Source organism: Vidua macroura, chromosome 2 (assembly GCF_024509145.1).
Source record: "Vidua macroura isolate BioBank_ID:100142 chromosome 2, ASM2450914v1, whole genome shotgun sequence".
NCBI classification, from domain to species: Eukaryota; Metazoa; Chordata; class Aves; order Passeriformes; family Viduidae; genus Vidua; species Vidua macroura.
The window spans coordinates 27,232,418-27,254,614 of NC_071572.1; the positions used below are offsets into that span (position 1 = coordinate 27,232,418).

At 36.7% G+C, this 22,197-nt stretch overlaps 2 protein-coding genes across 11 annotated transcripts in view; both read right to left on the reverse strand.

Moving 5' to 3' along the window:
* The window catches only part of CCDC138 (coiled-coil domain containing 138), a 34,231-nt gene extending 18,025 nt beyond the window's left edge, over nt 1–16,206 (reverse strand). For 2 of the 7 annotated variants that reach the window (XM_053970821.1, XM_053970823.1), the window contains exons 1-13: nt 16,126–16,206; nt 14,035–14,095; nt 13,265–13,343; nt 12,416–12,531; nt 11,589–11,773; nt 10,417–10,575; nt 9,141–9,260; nt 7,689–7,766; nt 7,503–7,613; nt 5,175–5,339; nt 4,325–4,441; nt 3,054–3,246; nt 581–757 (exon numbers count right to left, since the gene is read on the reverse strand). In XM_053970821.1, coding sequence (XP_053826796.1) covers nt 581–757; nt 3,054–3,246; nt 4,325–4,441; nt 5,175–5,339; nt 7,503–7,613; nt 7,689–7,766; nt 9,141–9,260; nt 10,417–10,575; nt 11,589–11,773; nt 12,416–12,531; nt 13,265–13,343; nt 14,035–14,095; nt 16,126–16,200 — 1,636 coding nt within the window. In that variant the 5' untranslated portion in view covers nt 16,201–16,206. Of the gene's footprint in view, nt 1–570; nt 758–3,053; nt 3,250–4,324; nt 4,442–5,174; nt 5,340–7,502; nt 7,614–7,688; nt 7,767–9,140; nt 9,261–10,416; nt 10,576–11,588; nt 11,774–12,415; nt 12,532–13,264; nt 13,344–14,034; nt 14,096–16,125 lie in introns of all 7 variants that reach the window. The other 5 variants (XM_053970820.1, XM_053970822.1, XM_053970825.1 and 2 more) reach the window with 4 other exon arrangements.
* Nucleotides 16,207–17,218: 1,012 nt separating this feature from the next.
* The window catches only part of RGPD4 (RANBP2 like and GRIP domain containing 4), a 33,680-nt gene continuing 28,701 nt past the window's right edge, over nt 17,219–22,197 (reverse strand). For all 4 annotated transcript variants that reach the window (XM_053970817.1, XM_053970818.1, XM_053970816.1 and 1 more), the window contains 3 exons: nt 20,495–20,768; nt 20,042–20,376; nt 17,219–17,799 (listed from right to left, as the gene is read on the reverse strand). In XM_053970817.1, coding sequence (XP_053826792.1) covers nt 17,494–17,799; nt 20,042–20,376; nt 20,495–20,768 — 915 coding nt within the window. In that variant the 3' untranslated portion in view covers nt 17,219–17,493. The remainder of the gene's footprint in view (nt 17,800–20,041; nt 20,377–20,494; nt 20,769–22,197) is intronic.

Consider the following 22,197-nt stretch of genomic DNA (forward strand, 5'->3'; position numbering starts at 1 on the left):
TTCTAGGGCCAAAGCACAATAAAATTCAGCAAAACATTATCATCTTGGCCCAGTAAAATTCAGCAAAACATAACCATCTCATCTAGAAATACCATTTCCAAGCCCAGAAACTGAAAAATTATTGGGGATGAACTGGTCATTCAAACTAGGAAATGAAACTAGAACCTATTTTTTATCTCCACCTTCTGGCAGGTTTTCATGATTTGGGCTCCCTGGCACAGCCTGACTTCAAAGAAAAATATCAGCAAGGTAATACAGTGGAATAAACTGAAAAGCCAAAGAAAAAAGAGCTACAAAATTTCACAGCAAGAAATAAGAAAGTAACCAGGAGGAAATACAAGACAGTGACTGAGAGGGAGAAGAAAATACAAGATGACTCAGGAAAAGACAGACAATTCAGAAATACATTTTATGTCTTTACTGAATGTAAAGACATGATACAAATGATACAAAAAATTGCTAATAGTACATTAGACTATTTATACAGCTTTTGCACTGTATTTTTATACTGCTTTTCCATTGTTTTTATGCTTTCCTCACCTGTTTTCATAAAGATTTTTTTTTAATTACCCAAATTTACCAGATTCCATGGTCATCTGAAGTAATCCATCAAGAGCACTGGAAAGCAGACTTGTACTGGATACTTTTAGGTGACTTAATATGACAGGCACACATTGGTACTCCAAAAATAAGGCCTTCCCCTCATCTGTCTTCAAGTCTACGCGAAGGGACTCAAATGCCTGAGCCAGGTAATCCACTGAAAATATCAGAATACAGGCAATAAAACTTCTATAATCATTGTTTCATTAAGCCATGTAAAGAACTATCTGACAGCTACCATGGCAGATATACACTTAAAAGTTAAATAGCTGAAAATATTAAATTTACTTTTTATTTAAAGACACCCTCTGCCTATTTTTATTCCTTAACAATCCATTGTGAGTGGAGAAAAAAATTATCTACAATTCATATGTTTAAGAAAAATATACTTACAAATGTAAAGTCCTGCAAATATTTTGTAAAAGAGGAAAGAAAATACAAACTCACATAATTTGAGAAAACGCTGGTTTCAACATCTGGGAAATCTCTATTAAGGGAGTCAGTGGCTGATTTTTCTGAGTGAGAGCAATTATTTTCATGAGAGCAACTAGTCCCATTCCTTCTATAAAAAGCTGTAGTTTCAGTATAAACATTTTATATTCTCATCCATTCTGAGAAATTATACAAAGGATGTAGATTAAGTGAACCAATCTATTTTCTTAACTTTCTGCTGTCAAATCTTCCTCAGTATCTTGGAATTGTATTGATCCTCTGGAGCACAGAAAATTAAGTAGAAGGAAACATTCATCCTACTGCATAAGTTTAACTAGGGTGCCATCTGCTGGATACTGACATTTTGAAGGAATGAGGACATATGTTAGAACCAAATCTGCTATTTTATCACCAGAGCATTAGTGCCATGTGTTCAGAGTGATCAAAATTCATACACGGTGATATGTGACATATGTTTAACAACAGATCATATTTTCTGTGCTACAGCAGCCAGCAGTACAAAGCAACCATGAAAAGCTAAACGAATTCATTCTAATCAGGAGTGTTCATCTGCTTCGGGCAAATCAGTCTCTGCAATGACTAGTTTTTTATTTCAATTCTTCTTGCATTGTTTTTATCAAACATTCCTAGAATGTGAGTCTCAATTTGAGACTAATTATCATACTTCACCAAAATATGTTGACTGAAATAGTTCCCTCCAACAGGTGGAACACTGTGTTAATTCATGAATGATGTCAGGATGGTCCCACCATATTTTATTCCCATGTTTACTATACATACTCATAATGCAAATACTACACAAGTCATTAAGCATAAAAACATACTAATATGCTTAAACATCAAATCCAGAAGCACAACTTCCATGAATAAAAACTTTATTCATTATTTATGCATTTAAAATATTTGGCATTCCTGTTTTGTGTTAATCCAGGTGCCACAGATAGTAGCAATTTTGTGACATGGATTTTTGCTGTCTATGAAATGCCCCAAAATTAAACATATTTCATGGAAGAGACTTAAAAAATCAGATTCCAAAGCAGGCATCTGATTTTGACATTTTTGCATGGTATCTCAGGAGTACCTTGAAAATTAACATTTCTGTAACCTGTATCAATCTCTTCATGTGACTGACAAAAGAAACATGTTACTTGTAAAGATATTTTAAAATACAAACCATTCAGAGGAAAAATGGTAGCAAAAATAGAAATATGGAATAATTTAGGTTGGCATCTAGTCCAACCTTCCTGTTGAAAGCAGAACCATCTCTGAGGTTAGGTTAGATTGCTCAGTTGTAACCCCACTAAAAAATTACTTGCTATCAAAATGATCCAGGCTTTTTAGAATGTCTTTGAAAAGGGAGAAATAAGTGGTTAGTACCACAAAGGGCTAGATAAGAGTTATAGAGATGTTCGTTCTTATGCTATCCTTGTAAAATTTATTCTTGCAGAAAATCCCAGTTATGCAGACACACAGTACTGCTAAGTTGCTGCAGGTAAGCAGCAATCACATCTTACACCTGCTCTTAATAGTAGAGAATTACATTTCTGCCTGACTTCCATAAAAAAGGATCTGCAACACCTTGTTCCTTGTTTCTCCTGAAAAAAGATAAGACTTCATAACTGAATGTAGCAGTTAACAAATCAGCTGAGAGAAGAATTATCTTATTCTCTGAGTTGTGTTTTCCACATCTTTTCTCACACTGTCCAGACACAATCTGATTTGTGTAATCTCGCAGTGTCTACTTTGAAACCTTTATCTTCTCCCCGCTCTGCAGAAATGCTGACTTGTCTGACAAGTCATGACATTAAAAAAAACACATAAATTCTAACATAAAATGAATAATAGCAAGATTCATTCTTGTATATTTTGCTTCACAATATCCAAGTAAAATCACTTTTCACTAATAAAGCATAATAGACTCTACAGTATCATTAAAATGCTTTCTGTCCAGGCATGACTGAAATAGATAAATTAATGTAAAAAAAAAAATCTCGACTTACCTTGTTTCACTGTTTTAAGCACAATCAAAGTTGACAGAAACCTCAGAGGCATACAGAAACTCTTAAAGAAAGCTGCTGATTTTGATTTACTTTCTGTAGACTGTTCAGAAGAACTGTGTGGGTTTCCCTTACTCACTATGCCTTTGAAAATATCTTCGCCAAGTCTCCTCATGGTTGATCTCATTGTTGTGTGCTGCTTCAAACAGTGCATATAGTCAGTGCAAACATTTTTACTTGACATACATATGTTCTCCATGCAATTAAATATTAAATTGCAAATGCTTTGACCATGTATAGGAATATAATCAGTATAGGAGATACTGCTTTGTTTCAAAAGCTGTTGAACAATATTAACATGGTGCCTTGTCAATACACACTTCAGCAAGAGATTAATTAGTGAAGGTCCTCAATACTCTGATGTTATTTAAGTTGCCTCTGGTTCCAGAAAAAGCTGCTTCAGTTAACTCAATTTTGTAAGCTTGCCTGAAGTCATATCCTTTAAAAGCATTTACAGAATTAAGTTATAAATTTGAAGCTTAAGAACACTGCAGAAGTAACATCTACTACATTTTCATCATAAACTCTGTAGAAATATTTCTACAGAATCAAACTTCACAATATTCTTGTTTAAAATATAGTTACTTACTAGAACTAAACCAAACATCTTACTATTGTATTGAATTTAAATTCGGGATATTTACAAAGGTTTAAGCATTTGATTTAGCAAATGAACATTGACAGCACTATGCTGGGCTTTTCCAGTGTGACTGTCTTTTTCTTTATTACATTGCTAAATATTTTCTTATGGCACTCTGGTCAAAAAGAGCAAGGAATGTATTGTGGTTAGACACCAAGCAGAGGACAGAAAAATCAAAACTTCTTCACTGCTTTGCTACTCACTTCCATCACTTTCAACAAATCTCATTCATAAAATACACAATAAAATAACTGCCTTCTCTAGTGCAAGTTTTGTTAATACATAGGCAAAAATATAGTTTCAGATGTGCTTACAGATATCACATACATAGGGAAACTACATTTAGATACACAGTGCAAAATTTAAATTTAACTTGAAAAAGGATTTGTTTTTCATTGCCACCTATCTGTGGTCAGCACTATGAATTTACGTTTTACAAAGACAGCAGTTTCTTTTCTATGTTCTTTTCTACCTGAAAACATCAATTTTTCATATGTATTTGATATGCAAAATCCATTCATATCTTCCGTGATTTTTTTTAAAAAACATACTGCATGAGGACCACTTGTTTTACCTGTATATCGGTGTCTAACTGTCTTATAGACCAGTAAATAAATTTAATCACAGGCACGTGCAGTTTAGGATTCACGTATGGCATCCACTGGAGTTGCTCAGTAGCTATAGGCAAAAGCTGAAAAATATACAAAAATAGAATTACATGCAGTATATGAACTATTCTAAGCTAAGGGTAAGTGAAAAACAAACAAACAAATCTCCTAACTTGTAGTTTATCAGATTACGTATGCAAATATTCTCTGGGCAGATCCAGTACAGCTAACAGAATTACATGCATATACAGGTTTTTAATTTTACATAGGCTTACATGTGGGAGTGGAGATACATGTGAGCTCAGTCTGAGTAAATCCAATCACAGTGCCTACAGATCCTTTACATAATGAATAAATACAACAAAGTGAATTTTCTGAACATGTCACCAATTTCTAAATCTTGCTATCACAAGAAAAAACAATAGAGGTGCTAAAATTCAGCTTAGCATCACCTTTTGTTGGTGATGAATTGAAATTTTAGTATCTAAATAGAATAGAATCAAATTTGACCCTTGATGTCCATAAAACAATGTATCACACATAATACACAAGAGAAGCCGTCACCTCATAGAAGTCACCTGAAATAAAATGTTGAAGCTCTTAGGTTGAGACAGGACACCACATTTTTTTTTTAAAATTATCTGTATGCTTTACAAATGACAAATTATCTATTATAACTCACTGCTGGAATGAATATTGACTTACTAACAATTATTTTCTTTTAATTACGTGCTGACCTGTTATACTCTCAGAATCATTTAAAGCACAGCAAAATCTGAAAACATTAACACAAGCAAACAACCCAAATCCCTTTACCTTCATACACTTTTCCTGAGTACAGGGGTTCTTTGAGCTCTGGGTAACCCTAGGTTTATGACTGCCCTCTCTTGCTTCTTGAGTTTTTATTTTGCTAAGATGCTGGTCAGAGATCCAATCCATAAGGTAAGTTAAGAGCTCATAGACTTGTGAATTCAATGGCAGCTGTAATATATTCACATCATCAGATATTTCAGCTTTCAATTTAATGCTTTTTCTAAGCTAAAACAGTAACAGACTGAAATACATGACAGTACATTAGCTATGAAATATTATGCATAATAGAAAGGATGAGAATTTTATGCCTGATATAATCTGAGAGGTGAGTTACTGCAGTGTGAGCTTGTGGAAAATATATTCAAGCAGACAGTGATCTTGAACTTGAATGTGTGCTCTGCTGGGCCTTGTACCTAGGGCCTGAGAAGCCTGTATAGTATGAATGTAACTGTAACTTACAGTATCTCTGGGAAAGGTAAACTGTATGCAGATCAAAGGTTGGAAGGTGGCAGTCCTGACTGGGAGACTTCTGTACATCAAGGATTCAGAGATCCACACCACAGTTAATTTGAGCAGGTGCAGTCTGTGCTGTGCTGCACAGACCAACCAACTGCACAGTTAAACCTGTGCCTGACTGCAGGATAAACTCAGGCAGCTCCCTCTTGGTACTGCTGATCCTCTCTGGCCTTGGCCTTGTCTAAAAGGGCAACAAGTTCTTCTCCCATGAACGTCCTTCATGAACAGTGTTGTTTTCTTCCAAGAAAATGATATATATATATGCTGAGTGGCCAAAAAAGAGGGGCATCTTTCAACGGACAGTCTCTGCTCAGCATGCTCTGGGAAAAGTCCACCAGGGCTCCATTTGATGCTGCACAAACACAATGTTCCCAGCATCTAATGGGACACAAGATTTACTCACTCTCTATATTCCTCCTCTTACTCTGTCTTATTTTAATAGCCATTTAATTAAGCCATTTGTTGTCAGTCTTTCTTACAAAGACCCAGAAGGAACCTTGCAGTGTTTCTTTCTCTCACACCTCACTCCCCAGTGCAAAACAAAAACCTATTGTGATGATTTCTGGGTGTGAAAAATGTATACCCATAATTTATTTTGTACTTGGTCAAATGGTAGTAAAACAGCTTGGGAAAAAAAATAATACAGAATCACCACACTTTGTAATTCTGGACAAATGGAATACAGGAGAAAACAAGTCTTTAAAGTCCTTCACAATTCTTATTTCAATACACTAGACCTACTTTGTTTCATTTCATGCAATCCACTGTTGATAAATTTAACTAGGTAACTAGTATTGTTTAAAAAAAGAACAAAGACTTAATGGAACTCTAATCTTGGCTCTACTACACTGCAATGAAATACTCTACAAAAGAAATCCAGAGATACCTGAAGATAGGCTGCATGAACAATTCCCTAATGACCTCAAAACTTTTCTTCTATCCACCTTCAAATAACTCTTTTCCTCTTCACTCAGAACTGTAACTACAGATACTATTTGTATTTCATGTGCAACCAAAGTATGCTAAAACCTATATAAAGAGAATTTGTTGGCTATATGTAGACACCACAGTCTTAAGGCATTCATTGTAGATCAATTAGATAGGATGGTGTGAATACCTCTCATTTCACAGTTTACCTCTAGCTGGAAAAAAACCAGCATAACCAGCTGGGAGATGTTGGCAGAGTAATACCATAAATGGAACTAGATGGAGACAGAAAGAATTTCATTAAGTGATGTAAGAAGGTTTTTTAAGGAAAAAAAGTGATTGTTTTGGAACTGTGAATGAACACTGCATTTAATCTCAGTCCTTCAGTAAAGATTATTTCTCAAAAAAATAATAGCAGTATACCACTTTTGGTTTAGAAGATTAAGGTTCTTTATTGGATACATATGAAAGACTACTTTTAACCTGGTGTTATTCATGAGGATAGTGCTGTTCTGTAGTAGTAACCAGAATGAGTCTAAGATTTGTTCTGACACAGCAAAAGAAACCTGTGACAATGGATGCAGGTTATAATTCTAATTGGCAGATGAAAGATAACATGGTGTGAGGAGGAAAACTTGCCATATAAATAAAAATATACACATATGCATATACATAAGCAATATGAAATCCAAGACATATTTTCAGCAACAAACTTAATTCTTTGTTAAGTGTGGGTTTTCCCCCAATATAATCTGTTTCTCTTCTTAGTGTAACTCATAAAATAAAATTAGAAGCTACATTTTGCAATTTCTAGCAGATGCACAGAGAATGTTACACTACCTAATGTCTTCCAAATGAAAAGATTCAAGACTTCTGCTTAATTCTTACCACAGCAGTTCTTGATGTTGCCATCACTTTCTCCTGTTTCACAGGTTTGCCTTCTTTCATCACTTGACACAAATCATTAGATTTCCGTACCTTTGAAAATTCATGCTTCCTCTAAAAAAAATATAACAATTAATTATATTTCACTGGTTACCTATAAAGTCAGGTAAATGTAAGAACAAACCTTACTTGTAGATTTTCTAAACGAGCTTTTGCTTTTCGTGCTTGACCTTCCAACTTCTTGTTCAACTCAGTTACATCACTTAACTGAAAGAAGCAGAAAATATTAAACTGTCTGTAAATTCAAAACTCACATCTTGACTTAATTATCACACTGAAGTAACTTAATGTTATTGAGCAGCGAAATTATTTAAGTTTTTTCTTATTAGCATGAAAAGTGATAGAAACAAAATCATCATCCATTTCCCTCAACAAATTACAGAATCATAGACTGGCTGAGATTTGAGAGCACCTCTGGAAGGCATCTGGTCCAACCCCCAGCTCAAGCTGGGCCAGGAAGAACTGGCTGTTATGTCCAGACAGCTTTTGAAGAGTTCCAAGGTGTTAGGCTCCTATCACCTCTGTGGGCAACCTGTTCCAGGATAAATAAGACAGCAGCAGTATCTCTTTGTTGACCTGCAGCCCAACCTTTCAGAGTGCAGGGAAAGAATAAGCACTATAATGACACTCTAGATATACAGGCACTTCACATTTGATTACTTTTCATGAAGAAGTGACAAAAATGCACAAATTCAAGAATGTTATCATAGTCTTGTTAATGGGGAAGGCAATTATTGACCATGCTAAAAAAACAGTTTTCTCGGTGAGAAAAGATCAGGGAAACTGCTACCTCTATTTAAATAAAAAAAACCCATGCTTTATCCATACAATAATAAACGGCATGATCATCACAGAAGCGCAAAGATTTTATAGTGAGAGGAAATAACGAGACAGATGGGTTGCATCAGAACCACAACATCCTAGGAGTTAGGTCTCACTTTCTGAAGGGAAAGAATAAGGCTCTGCTGTAGATTTTTATTGTATTCAGATTATCAGAACATTAATTAGGTCAATGAATAAGCAATGCTCAAATCATTTAGATAATTTGTGTATCACCATTTTAGATCAGACTTAACAGTCAAGAGAGACAAATTCCCACTCTATGCATTGCTATGAAACACACCATTCTAGATTACAAATTGAGAAAATACTGCCTTCATTAAAATTTGCAGAAATAACTGAAAATACTGATCAAACATGAAGTTAGAAATAAACATTCTACTTTTCACTTAATAGAATCAGCATAGCAATTTGGCACAACAAATCTGCACAGGGTAGATTCCATTATGCCACAAAATACTTTCTCTCCATCCGTTCTCAATGGATTTTCCCTTCCTAACAATTAGCTGTTGCTAGTGAGTCAATGGAATAAATCCTACTTCTTTTTCATATTGTAAAAGGTCAGAAAGGCTAAATTTCAAGTACTAGAAACAGATGAGAAAAATACTTTCAGTCATTCATACAATTCTTGTCTTAGAGAAACAAAAGGTCAGCAATTTTGCAAACTCAAGCTGCTCAAATATTTAAAATTGTTGACTGTAACTTGTAGAATTAGTTATGACAGGAAATAATAAAGTTTACCTGCTTTCTTAAAGAGTCATTCACATCCCTCAAGCTGTCAAATGATGACTTCAGCCTCCTATTTTCTTTAGTTATTTCTCTCAAGGCTTCTGTCAGCTGCTTAACTTCTGCCTCATGTTGCTGTAGAAATATCAAATTTAAGAACATGTTTTAAAAGAGACTATTCTAGAAACAGTAAGTTCCAGTTAAGTGTTAAAGGAGTTGGACAAACTTTCTAATATGAAGTTCTTCATGTCCAAATTTGCATGTTCAGTCAGCAGTGAGAAAAACAAGCTCTGTACTGCCTATTAAGAAGGATCTATAAAGAAACTGAGAGCAACATGCACAGCCTATAGCTCCTATTGCTGCCTATTCTACCCAGACCAACTAATATATGTATATTTCTCAAACAATTCAGATGTGGGATGCATTTGTGAACTAAAATCAATGACAAAGCTTTTACCTACAGCTCACTCTTCCAAATATTTACAAAAAAGTGTTTTGGGTGTTCAACTCATGATTCTGCCTTTGTTTACTCTGAATCATGCAGAATGAATCATGCCTTGTAGATCTGGTTTACAACACAAGAATATGAATTATTACATACAACCTGCATATCCACTGCCATTCATCTCTTATCCCTGAAATTTGTTTTCTATTTAACCTTCTCTGGACCTTAGATTTAAGTACCTCAGATTTGGTAAAATAGCAAGGTTTTATTTTACTGAAGATATTCCAGCTTTCATTTCTCCCCTTCCATGAATTCACTCTTCTTCACTACTCTTTCTTTCCATACCCCCAAAGTTAGGCTGGTCTTCCTCCAAACTTTTTGAGTCTTTGTTTGCTAGTACTCTCTGCAATAGGTGTTACGTCATAAGATCTCAATGTGTCTTAAAGCATTCCCAAGGAAATCCACTGCAACTACAGCTAATGCAAAGATACTCATCTAACTTACACACAATTACAGACAGACCACATTTTTTTCTCTAATTTTACATAGCTTTCAGATAGTCACATAGCTTTCACTATTTTACAAAAAAAATTAACTCCTTTCTCTAACTTGTAACTGTAAAATGTACTACACATCAGACAAGTAAATGCACCATTCTGAAACAGAAGTCATACAAATACTCTAGCAATATTGTTCAGTAGTTTTTATTTAAATCTTTCCTTTGGGGATTTCATGGGCTTCAAAGAAATAAACAGGATTTCCAGCAAACATGTGATGGCTTAAGATAACTACAAATTAGTTAAAGAGCATATGGAGCAATATCTATCATTAAATACACTATTTCACCTCTTTTATAGCTGCAATTTTTGTGTGAACTTCTTCCTCAACACCTCTTATTTTAGCCAAAGCTGCTTCGTGTTGAAAAAATAATGCTTCTTGTTCTGTTAGACAATGTTCTCGTTTCTGCAGTTGCAGAGCATACTCCTGCTGTGCTGAACTTTCTCTCTGTATCAAGAAAAAAAGGTTAAACTACTTTAGAAACCCATGTGAAGTTTTCCCAAATTATGCTGAATTTAAAATTTTGACCCAGAGATACATTTAGGTCTTTATGAAATTACAGTTACACAAGAGCTTACTAATACAAAGTATCCTCACAGGCAGCTCTGTTCAGTTTCCTTGCACATTAGCCCAGAAGACCTCCACGTGCATTGGAATGGTTTAACCTCCCAAAATGCAAAATTAAACTCTACATTGTTGCTCTAGAATATTAAACTTTGGCTTTTGCTTCTAAAATATTTGGATAATGGTATTAACTGTAAGACAGAACAGAGTCTGATGTGACTGTCTGTGTTGAACACTAGATTAATGATATTGTTTCTTCAACTAGTGAGAAGCATCCCTGAAAAACCAGTGATGAAAGAAGAGATACGAAATTATTTTTATCTCATATGTTGCAAAAGACAATTATGGCAGGGAATCCAGCAGAAGCTTAGGAACTATTACAGAGTAAAACCATATAGGAGGCTCTTCTATTAGTAGCTTAAACCTGCTGGGGATGAACTGGTGGGATGAATAGAGAGATTTTGGAGGAGGCTATGAAGGCAAGCGCTTTGGAATGCCTAGAGTCAGGAGAACAGTTTCAGATGTTCTCAAAAGAAAGAATGCTTGCGAGTGCTTCCCTCTACACACACAGTGTCTTACAAGACAGTCTTGGATGTAGAAACACTGTGTTCCAACTCCCACAAGCTGAATCTGCCCACCTACCCATCTACCTGGTCTACCCAAAATTCAAGTCTAAGCATCATTACTGAATCACTGAATTAATCTAGGGGAAGAGGCAGATGAAGACACAGATTTAGTATATAAGTAACTGTGATTAATATAAAGTAATAGTAAAAAATATTAGTCTTAATATATAAGTAAGTTTTACTATATAAGTAATTTCAAATTTCTTTCTCAAAAGTGAGAATATTCACAGCATTATTCAACAAAAATTTGAAGGTGATTCCAGTTCTTACCTGGAGCTTCTGATGTATGACAAATAATTCATTGTAAATTTGACTGATGTGATGTGGTATTAAACCTTGCCTATTGCATGCCTGAGCACCAGTTCCATGCACGAGTTTCTTTAACAAACCATGGTTGATAACGCGGTGCATATTTTCTTGAGTATTTGCAGACAAATGAGATGGTAAAGTGAGGCCTGTCAACATGAGAAAAAATGCATTTTACATTAAAAAATCACTCCTAGCTAAATATTGATATGATAGTTGTACAAAACCTGCAAAAATATGTTCTAGGAATTCAGAGTTACAAGTACAGAGTGAGACATATCAAAATGTGAAAGCAATCTAAAGAATTACAGAGATTTGATCGAAGTTCTTGTTCCATTATTTATTCAAACTGATCAAGAATCAACAGTTTTATAAATAAAGCCCTCCACTGCAATATAGAAATCCCAGATATATAGATGTCTGTATGGAATCTCTGCACAGACTGAATCACGTCACCAAAATCTCCTATTATTTTTGTAAGGGCTTCAGGCAAGTGATTTGCTGCTGATTAGACCTTAGGGTGACATCTAAGAAAACAAGACAAGGCTTAAAAAACTACTGGATGCCACATGAGAAAATAATGTTGGTATTGCTTCAAGTACATCTGAACCTCATAAAATAATTCTAAAGAAAGTACTCATGTGAAAGCTAAAGTCCCCACATTAAAATACATTTCAGGTGATTATTGTATTTCTGAATTGAACAGAAATACATTTACTAGGAAGTTTTTTAAGTTACATGTTATACTTCACAGAGAGATGTAAGAATGTAAAAAATTAAGTCTTTATTACCTGTTCCCATGTATACAGCTGCATTTTGAATTGCATCAGTTTCAGAGCAAATAATGCTGCTTGCTTCTATGTCTAGACCACTTGAACCACAAAAATAATCTTGCTCATCATCAAAACTAAAAGTACAAAACAACACAAACTTTAAATTACTCAATTACTTTCTAACATGATACATAACAGAGACTGAAACAAGATTGTATAAAAAGGCAAACATTGCTTAATGTAAGACTTTGTTATTTTACTGATAACAAATAGCAGAGTTAAATCACTTGGATGAAAGGCATTATTACTCAGAAATCTCAACCACAGAAATTACATGTTGCTGACTTAAAAGTTGTTAAAATAACTAGGCTTTTGTTGTACATATGCTGTAAGCACATGTAAATAACAGGTAAAACCAACACTCTTCTCTCACCACAAACCACCAAATTCCTGGAGAACTAAAAATACAATCCCTCTTTTTAAATTATATTTTCCTGTTTGGTGTAAAATAGCCCTTAAAAGAGATTTCTTGGCATTTGGAATTGAATTATATCTAAATAAACATAAATCTGTTTATCAGTTTGGGCTATTCCTTTCCTCCTAGTTAATTTTTTATCACCTAGTTAAGTTTATGTCATTCCTGTATCCCCTTAGCAATTCCAAAATACACAGATTAGATTAGAAAGTGAAACAATATCCCTCATCAAAATCAACATCCTCATTATTGCATAAATTAGCTACAAACAGTTCTTTACTTAACAAGAAAACAAGAAACTTAAAACAACTTTTGCACAGTCCAAATACATCTGTATTATTTGGAGTTTTATGAGAAAAAAATAATAAAGGAAAAATAAAAACACCTCCTACCAATCCCAGTTTTTCAAACTTTTCTGGAAATCACTAGATCTGATACTCTTCTCTCTTCCAGTTTCAGTAAGTTCTGACTCTAAAGAATATTTTGATAAAGAAATAGTTATATTTTTCAGTGAGCTGTCAGTGCCACCTGAAATACATAAAATTGAAACAATTTCATATCTGAGAAGCTGACATTAAGAAATCAATAAGGACTTATTATAAGTACTTGCAATGATGCCCATGTAGGTTTAAGAACCAAAACCACCACTGATGCAGCCTGACAAATTATGAACTTAATTATAACAGCTTAAGCCATAGTAAGAATTATTTAGCTTTCATTATTTAGCTTATGATTTGTCTTCCTTAAATTTTAGAGCTTGTCTGCCTACAGAAATTTTTCTGTAACAGAAGTCTTACAAATACATTGATTTAGCCTGCTGTCTCCTTGCACCAGTTTCTGAAAGAGACCAAATGTGTTCTAAATATTAAACATTTATGTATCTTTAAATTAAAGCTAAATACATGCATTATGAAATAGACTGCTACCAACTAAGTCAAGCAGGACTTAAAGACAAACAGGCTGTGAACCATTGTTCCCAAACATCCTTTGCGCTCTTTACTTGTTAACGTTCCCAGGTTGGCTCCCAGGTATCAACCCCCTGATAAAGATTACCTATCTATTTAAAATAAGAAAATACAAAACTAAATAAATTTAGGAACAATACAGCTTTAGTGTATGTTTTCCCTGTAAAAGATATCAAATCACCATTGCTTTGTATTACCTTTGTAAACTAGGGAGCTTCTGCTCTTACATTTGGTATGCAATGCTCCTGAGAGGCAATCCTACAAGAAAACACAAAGCCATTGCACTCTAATCAGAATTTTCATGGAAAAAGTATGTCACAACTTACTGGTTTAACAGTCACACTTTGTAACACAATTCTTACTACAAACTACTGGCTTTGAAAAGAGAGGGGTTTTTTTTAAATACATAAATGTAAATGGTCCTTATATTAACATAAAGAGGCAAATATATTCTCTACAGTCTAATACCAAAATACTTGTCGTGTTCTATGTTAGAATGTTTAAGAAGCTATAAAGCACTATGAAGAGAGTAACATAAAATAAAGGCATGAAAGTAGATAGGAAATTGTGGAAACAGTGCCCTCTACCTTCATATCTAGGCTTTTTATGCCGAAGTTTCCTGCTCTACTTTTTCTTACTAATTTATAAGTACATACTAAAAAAGTGGATGACAGAAATTTTAGGCTACAACCAAAATCAATTAAATGCACATTACAAAATATCAGACTCAAGGCAGCTCTCATGATCGTACTTGTTTCACTGCATCTCTCTGCTATGCTCTAGATCAAGTGATCAGCTGCTGTATGTTCCTGCCCTTGAACAACTACTTTTCAATGAAATAACAAAGCACAGAAACACATATAACATTTCTTCCTTGCAAGCATTAAAGTCTCAGTACAAGACTTTTAAAAATAAGTTTTTAAAATTACTTTCCTTTAAGATACAGTTCTGTAATTCAAAACAGAATATTCCCCAAGAAAAATTCCCCAAAGAATCTAGAACACCATCAAATGCTACTCAAGTTGCAAATCCTTCTGCAAGAACGAAGGGCACATACAGCCTGATTTTAGCTCAAAATCTTCATATCACATTTGAGATGGCTCCTGATCCTAAAATGGCAAGCTGCTCTTCCTAAGGAAAAAAAAGGCTGGGTTTTGTATTCATTGATGATTCCCAGGACTAACTCAGTATCCCAATCTAACTATGCACCTAACTCAGTTTCAATCTCTCCCAATCTCTGGTTGCTCGTGGGTATTTTTCCACCATATTACTTCCCCTTGCAGCATGAGTCTGAGCACTTAAGGCCTGTTATCCCCCAGACACACTGGAAGCATTTGGGAATACAGATGGATGAAAACAACTGCAAAAATTTGTTTCACTGAAAGATAAGCAGAATTCCGGCAAAAGAAAGGTGCCTTGCCAGCAAGCTCTCCTTCTACTAAGTATCAAAGGCTTTTGAAACACCACAATGGGGAGGTCTTTGCTGCTGAATTTTTAGGCAGATCACTTTTGATTTGTCAGCACCGTTCCTTCATTCTTCTGAGTACAAAGAACCCAACCTTCTCTGTATAAAATAACTTAGCAAGGAACTGATACCCATCATAATTAACTGTCTGGCCATTGCAGCAGTCTCTAATGAACCATGGGCTTGATTCCTGATTGACTAGATATGGAACAATTTCCTGCTCTCTCAACAGAGCTAATCACTAAGCTTTACCAAAAAAAAAAAAAAAAAAAAAAAAAAAAAAAAAATCACAAATACTCCTAATACATTCTAAGTAAGGCTGTCAATTACTGTAGCAAAAAAGAAAAAAAAAAAAAGAAAGAAAAATGAGTTATCCTATTATATACATTTCATACAAGCTTACATATACTTCTAAGAGGATTCACATATTTTCTCACTCAACGGGCAGGCACCAGGTCTTAGGCAAAACCTGTATGCTAAACTGTGTCTTGGTACCACGGAGAATCTGGAATTGCAATTTCCAGGGAAATTTCCTCCTCGGACAAAGACAACTCTTCAGCACTTCAATTCTAAGGCAATCGGAGCGCGGGGTGAGGGATAGGAGTAGCAAGAGCACGTAACCTCCTCAAGTCTGTTTAAACCCCACTTTTGTCTCGCACTGCCCGGCTTCGCAGCAGCACGGCACTTACAATGAACCCCGAGGCAGCGGACAGGCCCCCCACCCTCTATTTCTCCAAACAGTCCAGGGATGCGGCGAGGAGGAAATGGCTTTTCTGTGCCGCCTCCTCCTCCCCGCAGGCCGCCCGCCCCGGCCCCGTCTCACCCCCGCCGGCCCCTGCGGGCAGCGCCGCTGCAGCGCCTGGGCGGAGCGGCCGCGGCCGGGCCCCGGGCCCGCCATGGCGGCACCGCCGCGCTCGAACCAACCGCCACGAGCCGCGCAGGCGCACTCGGGGCGCGGGCAGCGCCGGCCCGGGCGGGCAGCGCAGGGGGAGCCGCCGCTCGGGGCCTGCCGGGGCGGGCACACATCGTCATCATCATCATCATGAAGCACACCGCTCCTCTCCACCCCCGGCACAGCGCGGCCTCGCGTCCAACCCACGGCCTAACAGCACTCTGGTAACTGGACCACGCAGTGCTACCTCCTTATACACCTCCAGCGACGGTGATTCCAACACAGCCGTGGGCCGCCCATGCCAATGCCCAATCAGCCTTTCTCGGAAGAAATTCATCCTGCTGTCCTACCTGGACCTGCCCTCGCACAGCGTAAGTCTACGTCCTATTGTCTTGTCCCTGGTTGCCCCAGCTCCAGGCTCCTTTGAGTGGTTGGACAAAGTAGTAAGGTCCCTGAGGACCCCTGAAGATGTATTACTGCCATCCTTTAAAAAGAAATGAACTCCCAAATAAAGCTAAGCTAAAAGCGTGTTGCCAGCACCGAGCTGTAGAGTATCAGTTTAAATGAACCCCACATTTTCCCATGCATACTCACTCTTGAGAAGCAAAGTTGTAAAAGGTACAAGCACACTGAATACACAAGCTAGAGCCTGCAGCACAGCTAATAAACACCGAGCAGAGTCAGAGGGTTACACTTGAAGTATGTCAAGTAAAATACCAATGCTGAGTTGTTTTTCATTAAGCCAAGTTTTTTAGAAATAGTTTAAGAACAAAAACAAATGTGGCGTATTGCTCTAGCAAAACAAAGACCAATCATTAAAAAACTATGCAGACAGAACAAACCAACATCTACCTGGATCAGCCTGCTTTCTGCTCACTGGAATACCAATTACCTTTCAAAGGCCTTCAGTGTACTGTCCAACAATTTACATCTACAATCTGCATATTCAAAAGAGCTTCATGAGAGCAAGAACCAAGTTATACAAGTTATCTTTTTTTAAACAAAGCAAAGAGAAGACAAGACATTTATTTTAACAAGACTAGGATTTAATTTTTAAAATTTGACACTTAATACAAATATGTCAGGATAACACAAATACACCTGAAATATGCCAGTGCCTGAACTTTATTTTCCATGCAAAAAAAATCAATTAGAACACATAAAAAAATTCAACTATAGCCTGTAATTTTACATTTATACATCAGAAGTGTCCATTTTAAGAAGTTGAAATTAATTAGTCAATAACATCTAAATACTGATTTATACTGCAAAAACATCTGTATACTCAAAGAAATAATTCTATATTTGCCCACAGTCTGTAATAACAATTCTTCCATTTACTAGCCCTTTAGGAGAACCAAAGGATTCAATCTTTTTCACAACATCCATTCCATCTTTCACAAATCCAAATACCACATGCTTGAAGTCCAAGTGTTCTGCTTTTTTAAGTGTTATGAAGAACTGAGAATTATTTGTATCCCTGCCCTTATTTGCCATTGACAGCAATCCAGGACCAGTGTGTTTCACTGTGAAATTCTCATCTTCAAATGCTGTTCCATAAATTGACCGTCCACCTGTTCCATCATGGTTAGTTATATCTCCTCCCTAAAAAAAAAAAAAAAAACAAAAACAAAAAACAGACAGACATAGCATTAACTGAAAAGTCCTAAAACATAATCCAAAAGTTGTATTTCCTTTCAACAGTAAAGACTTTGTTTTGGAAGAACTCTTCATTTTCACAAGTATCAATATTTGCTTAGATGTAGGGCTTCCCAGCTTCAGCAGGTTTGTTCATGGAAAGGGAAGCAGTAGTAGAAGGTGTATCCCTTGTTTATCCTGAACACAGCACTTTATCTTCCTGCTCCCCATGGTGACATTCCTTTAGGCCTGTCATTCCTACTGCCTGCATCGCTTGGCCCTGGAAGCTGCCTGGACCTGCATTAACTCACTGAAGGCCTGTCCTTGCTTAGTCCCTACAGGCACAGAATTAATCACCTGAAAAAAAGGTTAACAAAGCAGTGACCAGTAATTCCATACAGCTTTGCCACATAACTGGTTGAACAGCATGGTAACTGTGTCTTCTATCTTTCTGGAAGGTAGCAAACTTCTGGTTCCTGATAATTTGAGTGTACACATAAAGGTGACAGTGCAAATTTTATCTATACAGCCTTAGTTCTCATTGAAGAGCTTCTCACTGTACCTCAAGAAAGTTCAGGCGAAGCAAATCAAACTTAAAATATACTCATTTAATGTGATAAAAGTTCACTTTATCAAGGCACACATGGTGCAGTTAACTGCTTTAAAAGAAAGTCTGCTCCTTTCTAGAATGTGGAATAAAATAAGCTTAAATCCTAAATGAGTTTATCAGAAAGGCACAAAGGTTTAACAAAAGAAGCATTAAGTGCATACTTCAGACACACGTAGATAGCTAATCGAAAGATAGCTAATATTCTGGTGACAAGCCATTCATATACCATCACAGAATGGTTAACATTGGAAAGGACCTTTAAGATCACCTAGAACTCCCCTGCCATGGGCAGGGACACCTAGAACTAGGACCAGGCTGCTTAGAGCTTCATCCAGACTGGCCTAGAACACTGATAGGGTAAGGCATCTACAACTTCTCTGGGCAACTTGTTCCAGTGTCCCACCACCTTCACAGCAAATAACTTTTTCCTAACATCTAGTCTGAACCTACTCTCTTTTACCTAGAAGCCATTCCTCCCATGTCCTGTGACTACATGTGCTTGTAAAATGTTTCCCCCCATTTTTCTTGTAGGCTCCCTTCAGGCTCTGGAATGACACCATTACATCACCTCTTTTCCAGGCTGAACAAATTTAATTCTCTTAGCCTTTCCTCATAGGAGCAGTGTTCCATCCTTCTTGAAAGTCTTGGCCCTCCTCTGGACTCACTCCAACAGGCTGAAGTCCTTCCCATTACTTTTGTATATTATTTTCCTGTATTACTGTATACATCTGGGCTTGTAGAAAGTCATCTACATGCCTCATCTTCGGGGATGTAGTGACATGCAGATCATTAACATAGCACGTACTGATGTTGGTTCATCTTGCCTGTTCCAAGTTACCAAACTCAATGAACTATTGATGAGAATTTTAAGAAAGGTCTAGCTGAGCTATGATCAATCTCCTAAGCCTTCAGCATTTATGAAGAATTTGCAAGTGCTACTGAATGCACACAGAGGTTTAAAACCAACACTGTCTACCTAGGATTACAGATGTACTGGAGGCTGATGCTCTCTGCACAAATCTTGATGTTTTAGGAAGCTGGCCACTGTATGGTAATTGGACCTAGAAGACTTATTTTAGATTGAAACCTAACATCTGTGATACTTGAAATACCAGTTTTAAAGTGCACATTATCTGAAATATGAAGAGTACTGTAGAGTCCAAGAGAAGCCTGGAAAGCAAGTATTCTTAACAGGTGAGCAAACAAAAGTTCTTCTCTGGAGACAGAGAGAAGGATGAATGGTAGTTTTGGGAATGCCTACTTTCCTTGGTGGTCCTGTTCAGCAACAGGCCCCTTGTCCATTGTAAGAGGACTCCACCTCCCTCTATTTTTTTTTCTTTCAGCCTGTCATGATAGAACTAGGAAACAATGAAGCATGAGGCCACTGGTAGGCACAGGTGAAAAGCATCTTAGGGTACCATGTGCTGCTTGCATCATTTCTCAGCTCCTTGTAGGGAAAGGACAGAGAAGACTATCCTGCACAGTGGATCCATGCTGCCAACAAGAATGTGCTACTCTGTATAAGTCATTTTTTGAAGTGCCATTGTTAGTCAAGTTGCATCTCATTCTCTCAGTGAAGAGTCTTCCTTTTATGCTTACCTGACACACAAAGTCTGTGACTATTCTGTGAAAGCGGGAGTTCTTGAATCCAAATCCTTTCTCTCCTGTGCACAGGGCTCTGAAATTTTCAGCAGTTCGAGGTACAATATTTGCAAACAGCTCCATGGTTATGTGTCCTAAAGGTTCATCATCAGCAGAAACTTCAAAATATACAACAGGGTTGGTGTCCTTTGACAGTCCTGCTGCTAAAGACAAGTGCCCCTTCTGTAGTTCTGACAAGCTTAGCTGGCATTCTTCAAACATCTTCTTGAAAGAATTGGCCATTTCTTGGCTTTTAAATCTGACTGCAAATTGCTCTACTTTTACTTCACCATCTAAAAATAAATCCAAGAAGGTCTGTTTAGTTTCATCTTGTAGCAATCTCCAGGGGAAAACAAAACACAGAAACTACAGACCACCTAGAAAAAACAAAGACCACCTGAAAAAACTCACCAGCATAATCTGTGGCTGTCCAAATGAAAGCATTGTTTGATGTATCAGAGGGCACTAAGTTCATTTCTTTGGTGATAACATGGTTTGCACAGACTTTAAGAACTTGGTCTCTTCTCATTAGGACTCTATAGTATTTCTTCTGTGTATGGAAGAGTATTTTGATCTCCCCAACACCACGCTCCTTCCACTGAGTAACATCCCTGTCCCATCTGTAAAGTTTTGCCCTCTCCTTGAAGAGAATTTCTTCATCTTCTTCTCCAGATTTTACCTCCACCTAAAAAAACAGTACAGTAGACTGAGAACCTGTGATTTCCTACAAAGATATTAAATAATTACATATACTTCTGAAGACTCTGACATATTATAATGTGTGTTCTTTTCACCAACACCCAATTCATCACACCAAAATGGGTAAAACATTTTCAGAATTTAAGAGCCACAAATTCCATTATTTGAGAATTACAGCACTGCAATCCTCCTTCACCATGCTACATGTAGTTGTGGTGGGTGTCTGTTGGTTTTGCTTTGGGAATGGTTTGCTTGGTTGGGTTTTGGTGGGATTTTCCTTATGTGTGGGGTTTTTTTTCTTTTAACAAAACTCCAAGACTTGATAAAGTCTTCTGGCAAGTTCCCCAAGGTTCAGGTTTGCTGAATGATGTGCACACTGAGAAGTGAAGATGAAGTACTGTTACAATTCCAGGAGTCACCTTTAGCACATTATTAAAGAATTCGATATTTGCATTTGAACAGAATAAACACCAAGTATACAAAACTTTGGCACGACAGCCTCTCCACATCACTTTATGTATGCATTTACTGGCCTCTAATTCCCTTTTGTTAGCACTTCTCCAAAGACATGGAGAAGACATGGAACACTTGAGAGAACCGGAGAAGTATCTGACAAAATACTGTTTGTGAAACTCCAAAAGGGAAGCAGAGAAGAAAAGCATCACAGAAGTCATAATGTGACACACAGATGAGCAAAGGCACACCAAATTTTCAAGAAGTTGAAGGCACGTTACAAAATAGATCAGACAAGCTGTTCAAATTGAAGGACACCACATGCAGTTCCTTTGTACTCTATTTGCCTTGCTCAATAATTCTACTAATCTATAGTTAAATTTTATTATTTATGGAAAGGTCAGACAATATGATGGTATCATCAGAAGAGTCTGAAATGGTTACTAGGCTAAAAACCAATCAAGACATGAATAACTGTGTGAAGTCTCAGTAAGTTATAAGGCTACCTTCAAAGTTGAAGGTTCTCTTACTTCTTGAAAAAGCATTTATTTTCAAACTAACAAAGTCACTTCCCTTAGCCTTCATCCATTAGTGATGTTAACTGTATATAATTTTGCTTAGTGATTCTAGAAATCTCTTGCCTAGCTTAAAAATTCTTAGTTGGTATGGCTTTCACAGAACTGAATCTACAGGTCACTGATACAAAGCCATAGCAGAGTTGTATAAGCCTAGCAGTTATTCAGTTCCCCTTCCTGATGTTCAGTTGTGCTATATAAATGGTTTAGCTTTTATGAGCTATGTGTATAAATTTGCATCCTCATCAGCTCTCAGTCAAATTATAAAGAAATCACTTTTGAAGATTTTAACTGAGGTACCAGACACCTCCCCAGGGCAATGCTGTACTAGGATTTAGAAAAACAGGTGCTTCAATATAATGTAAAACATGCAGAACAAGGCACAGC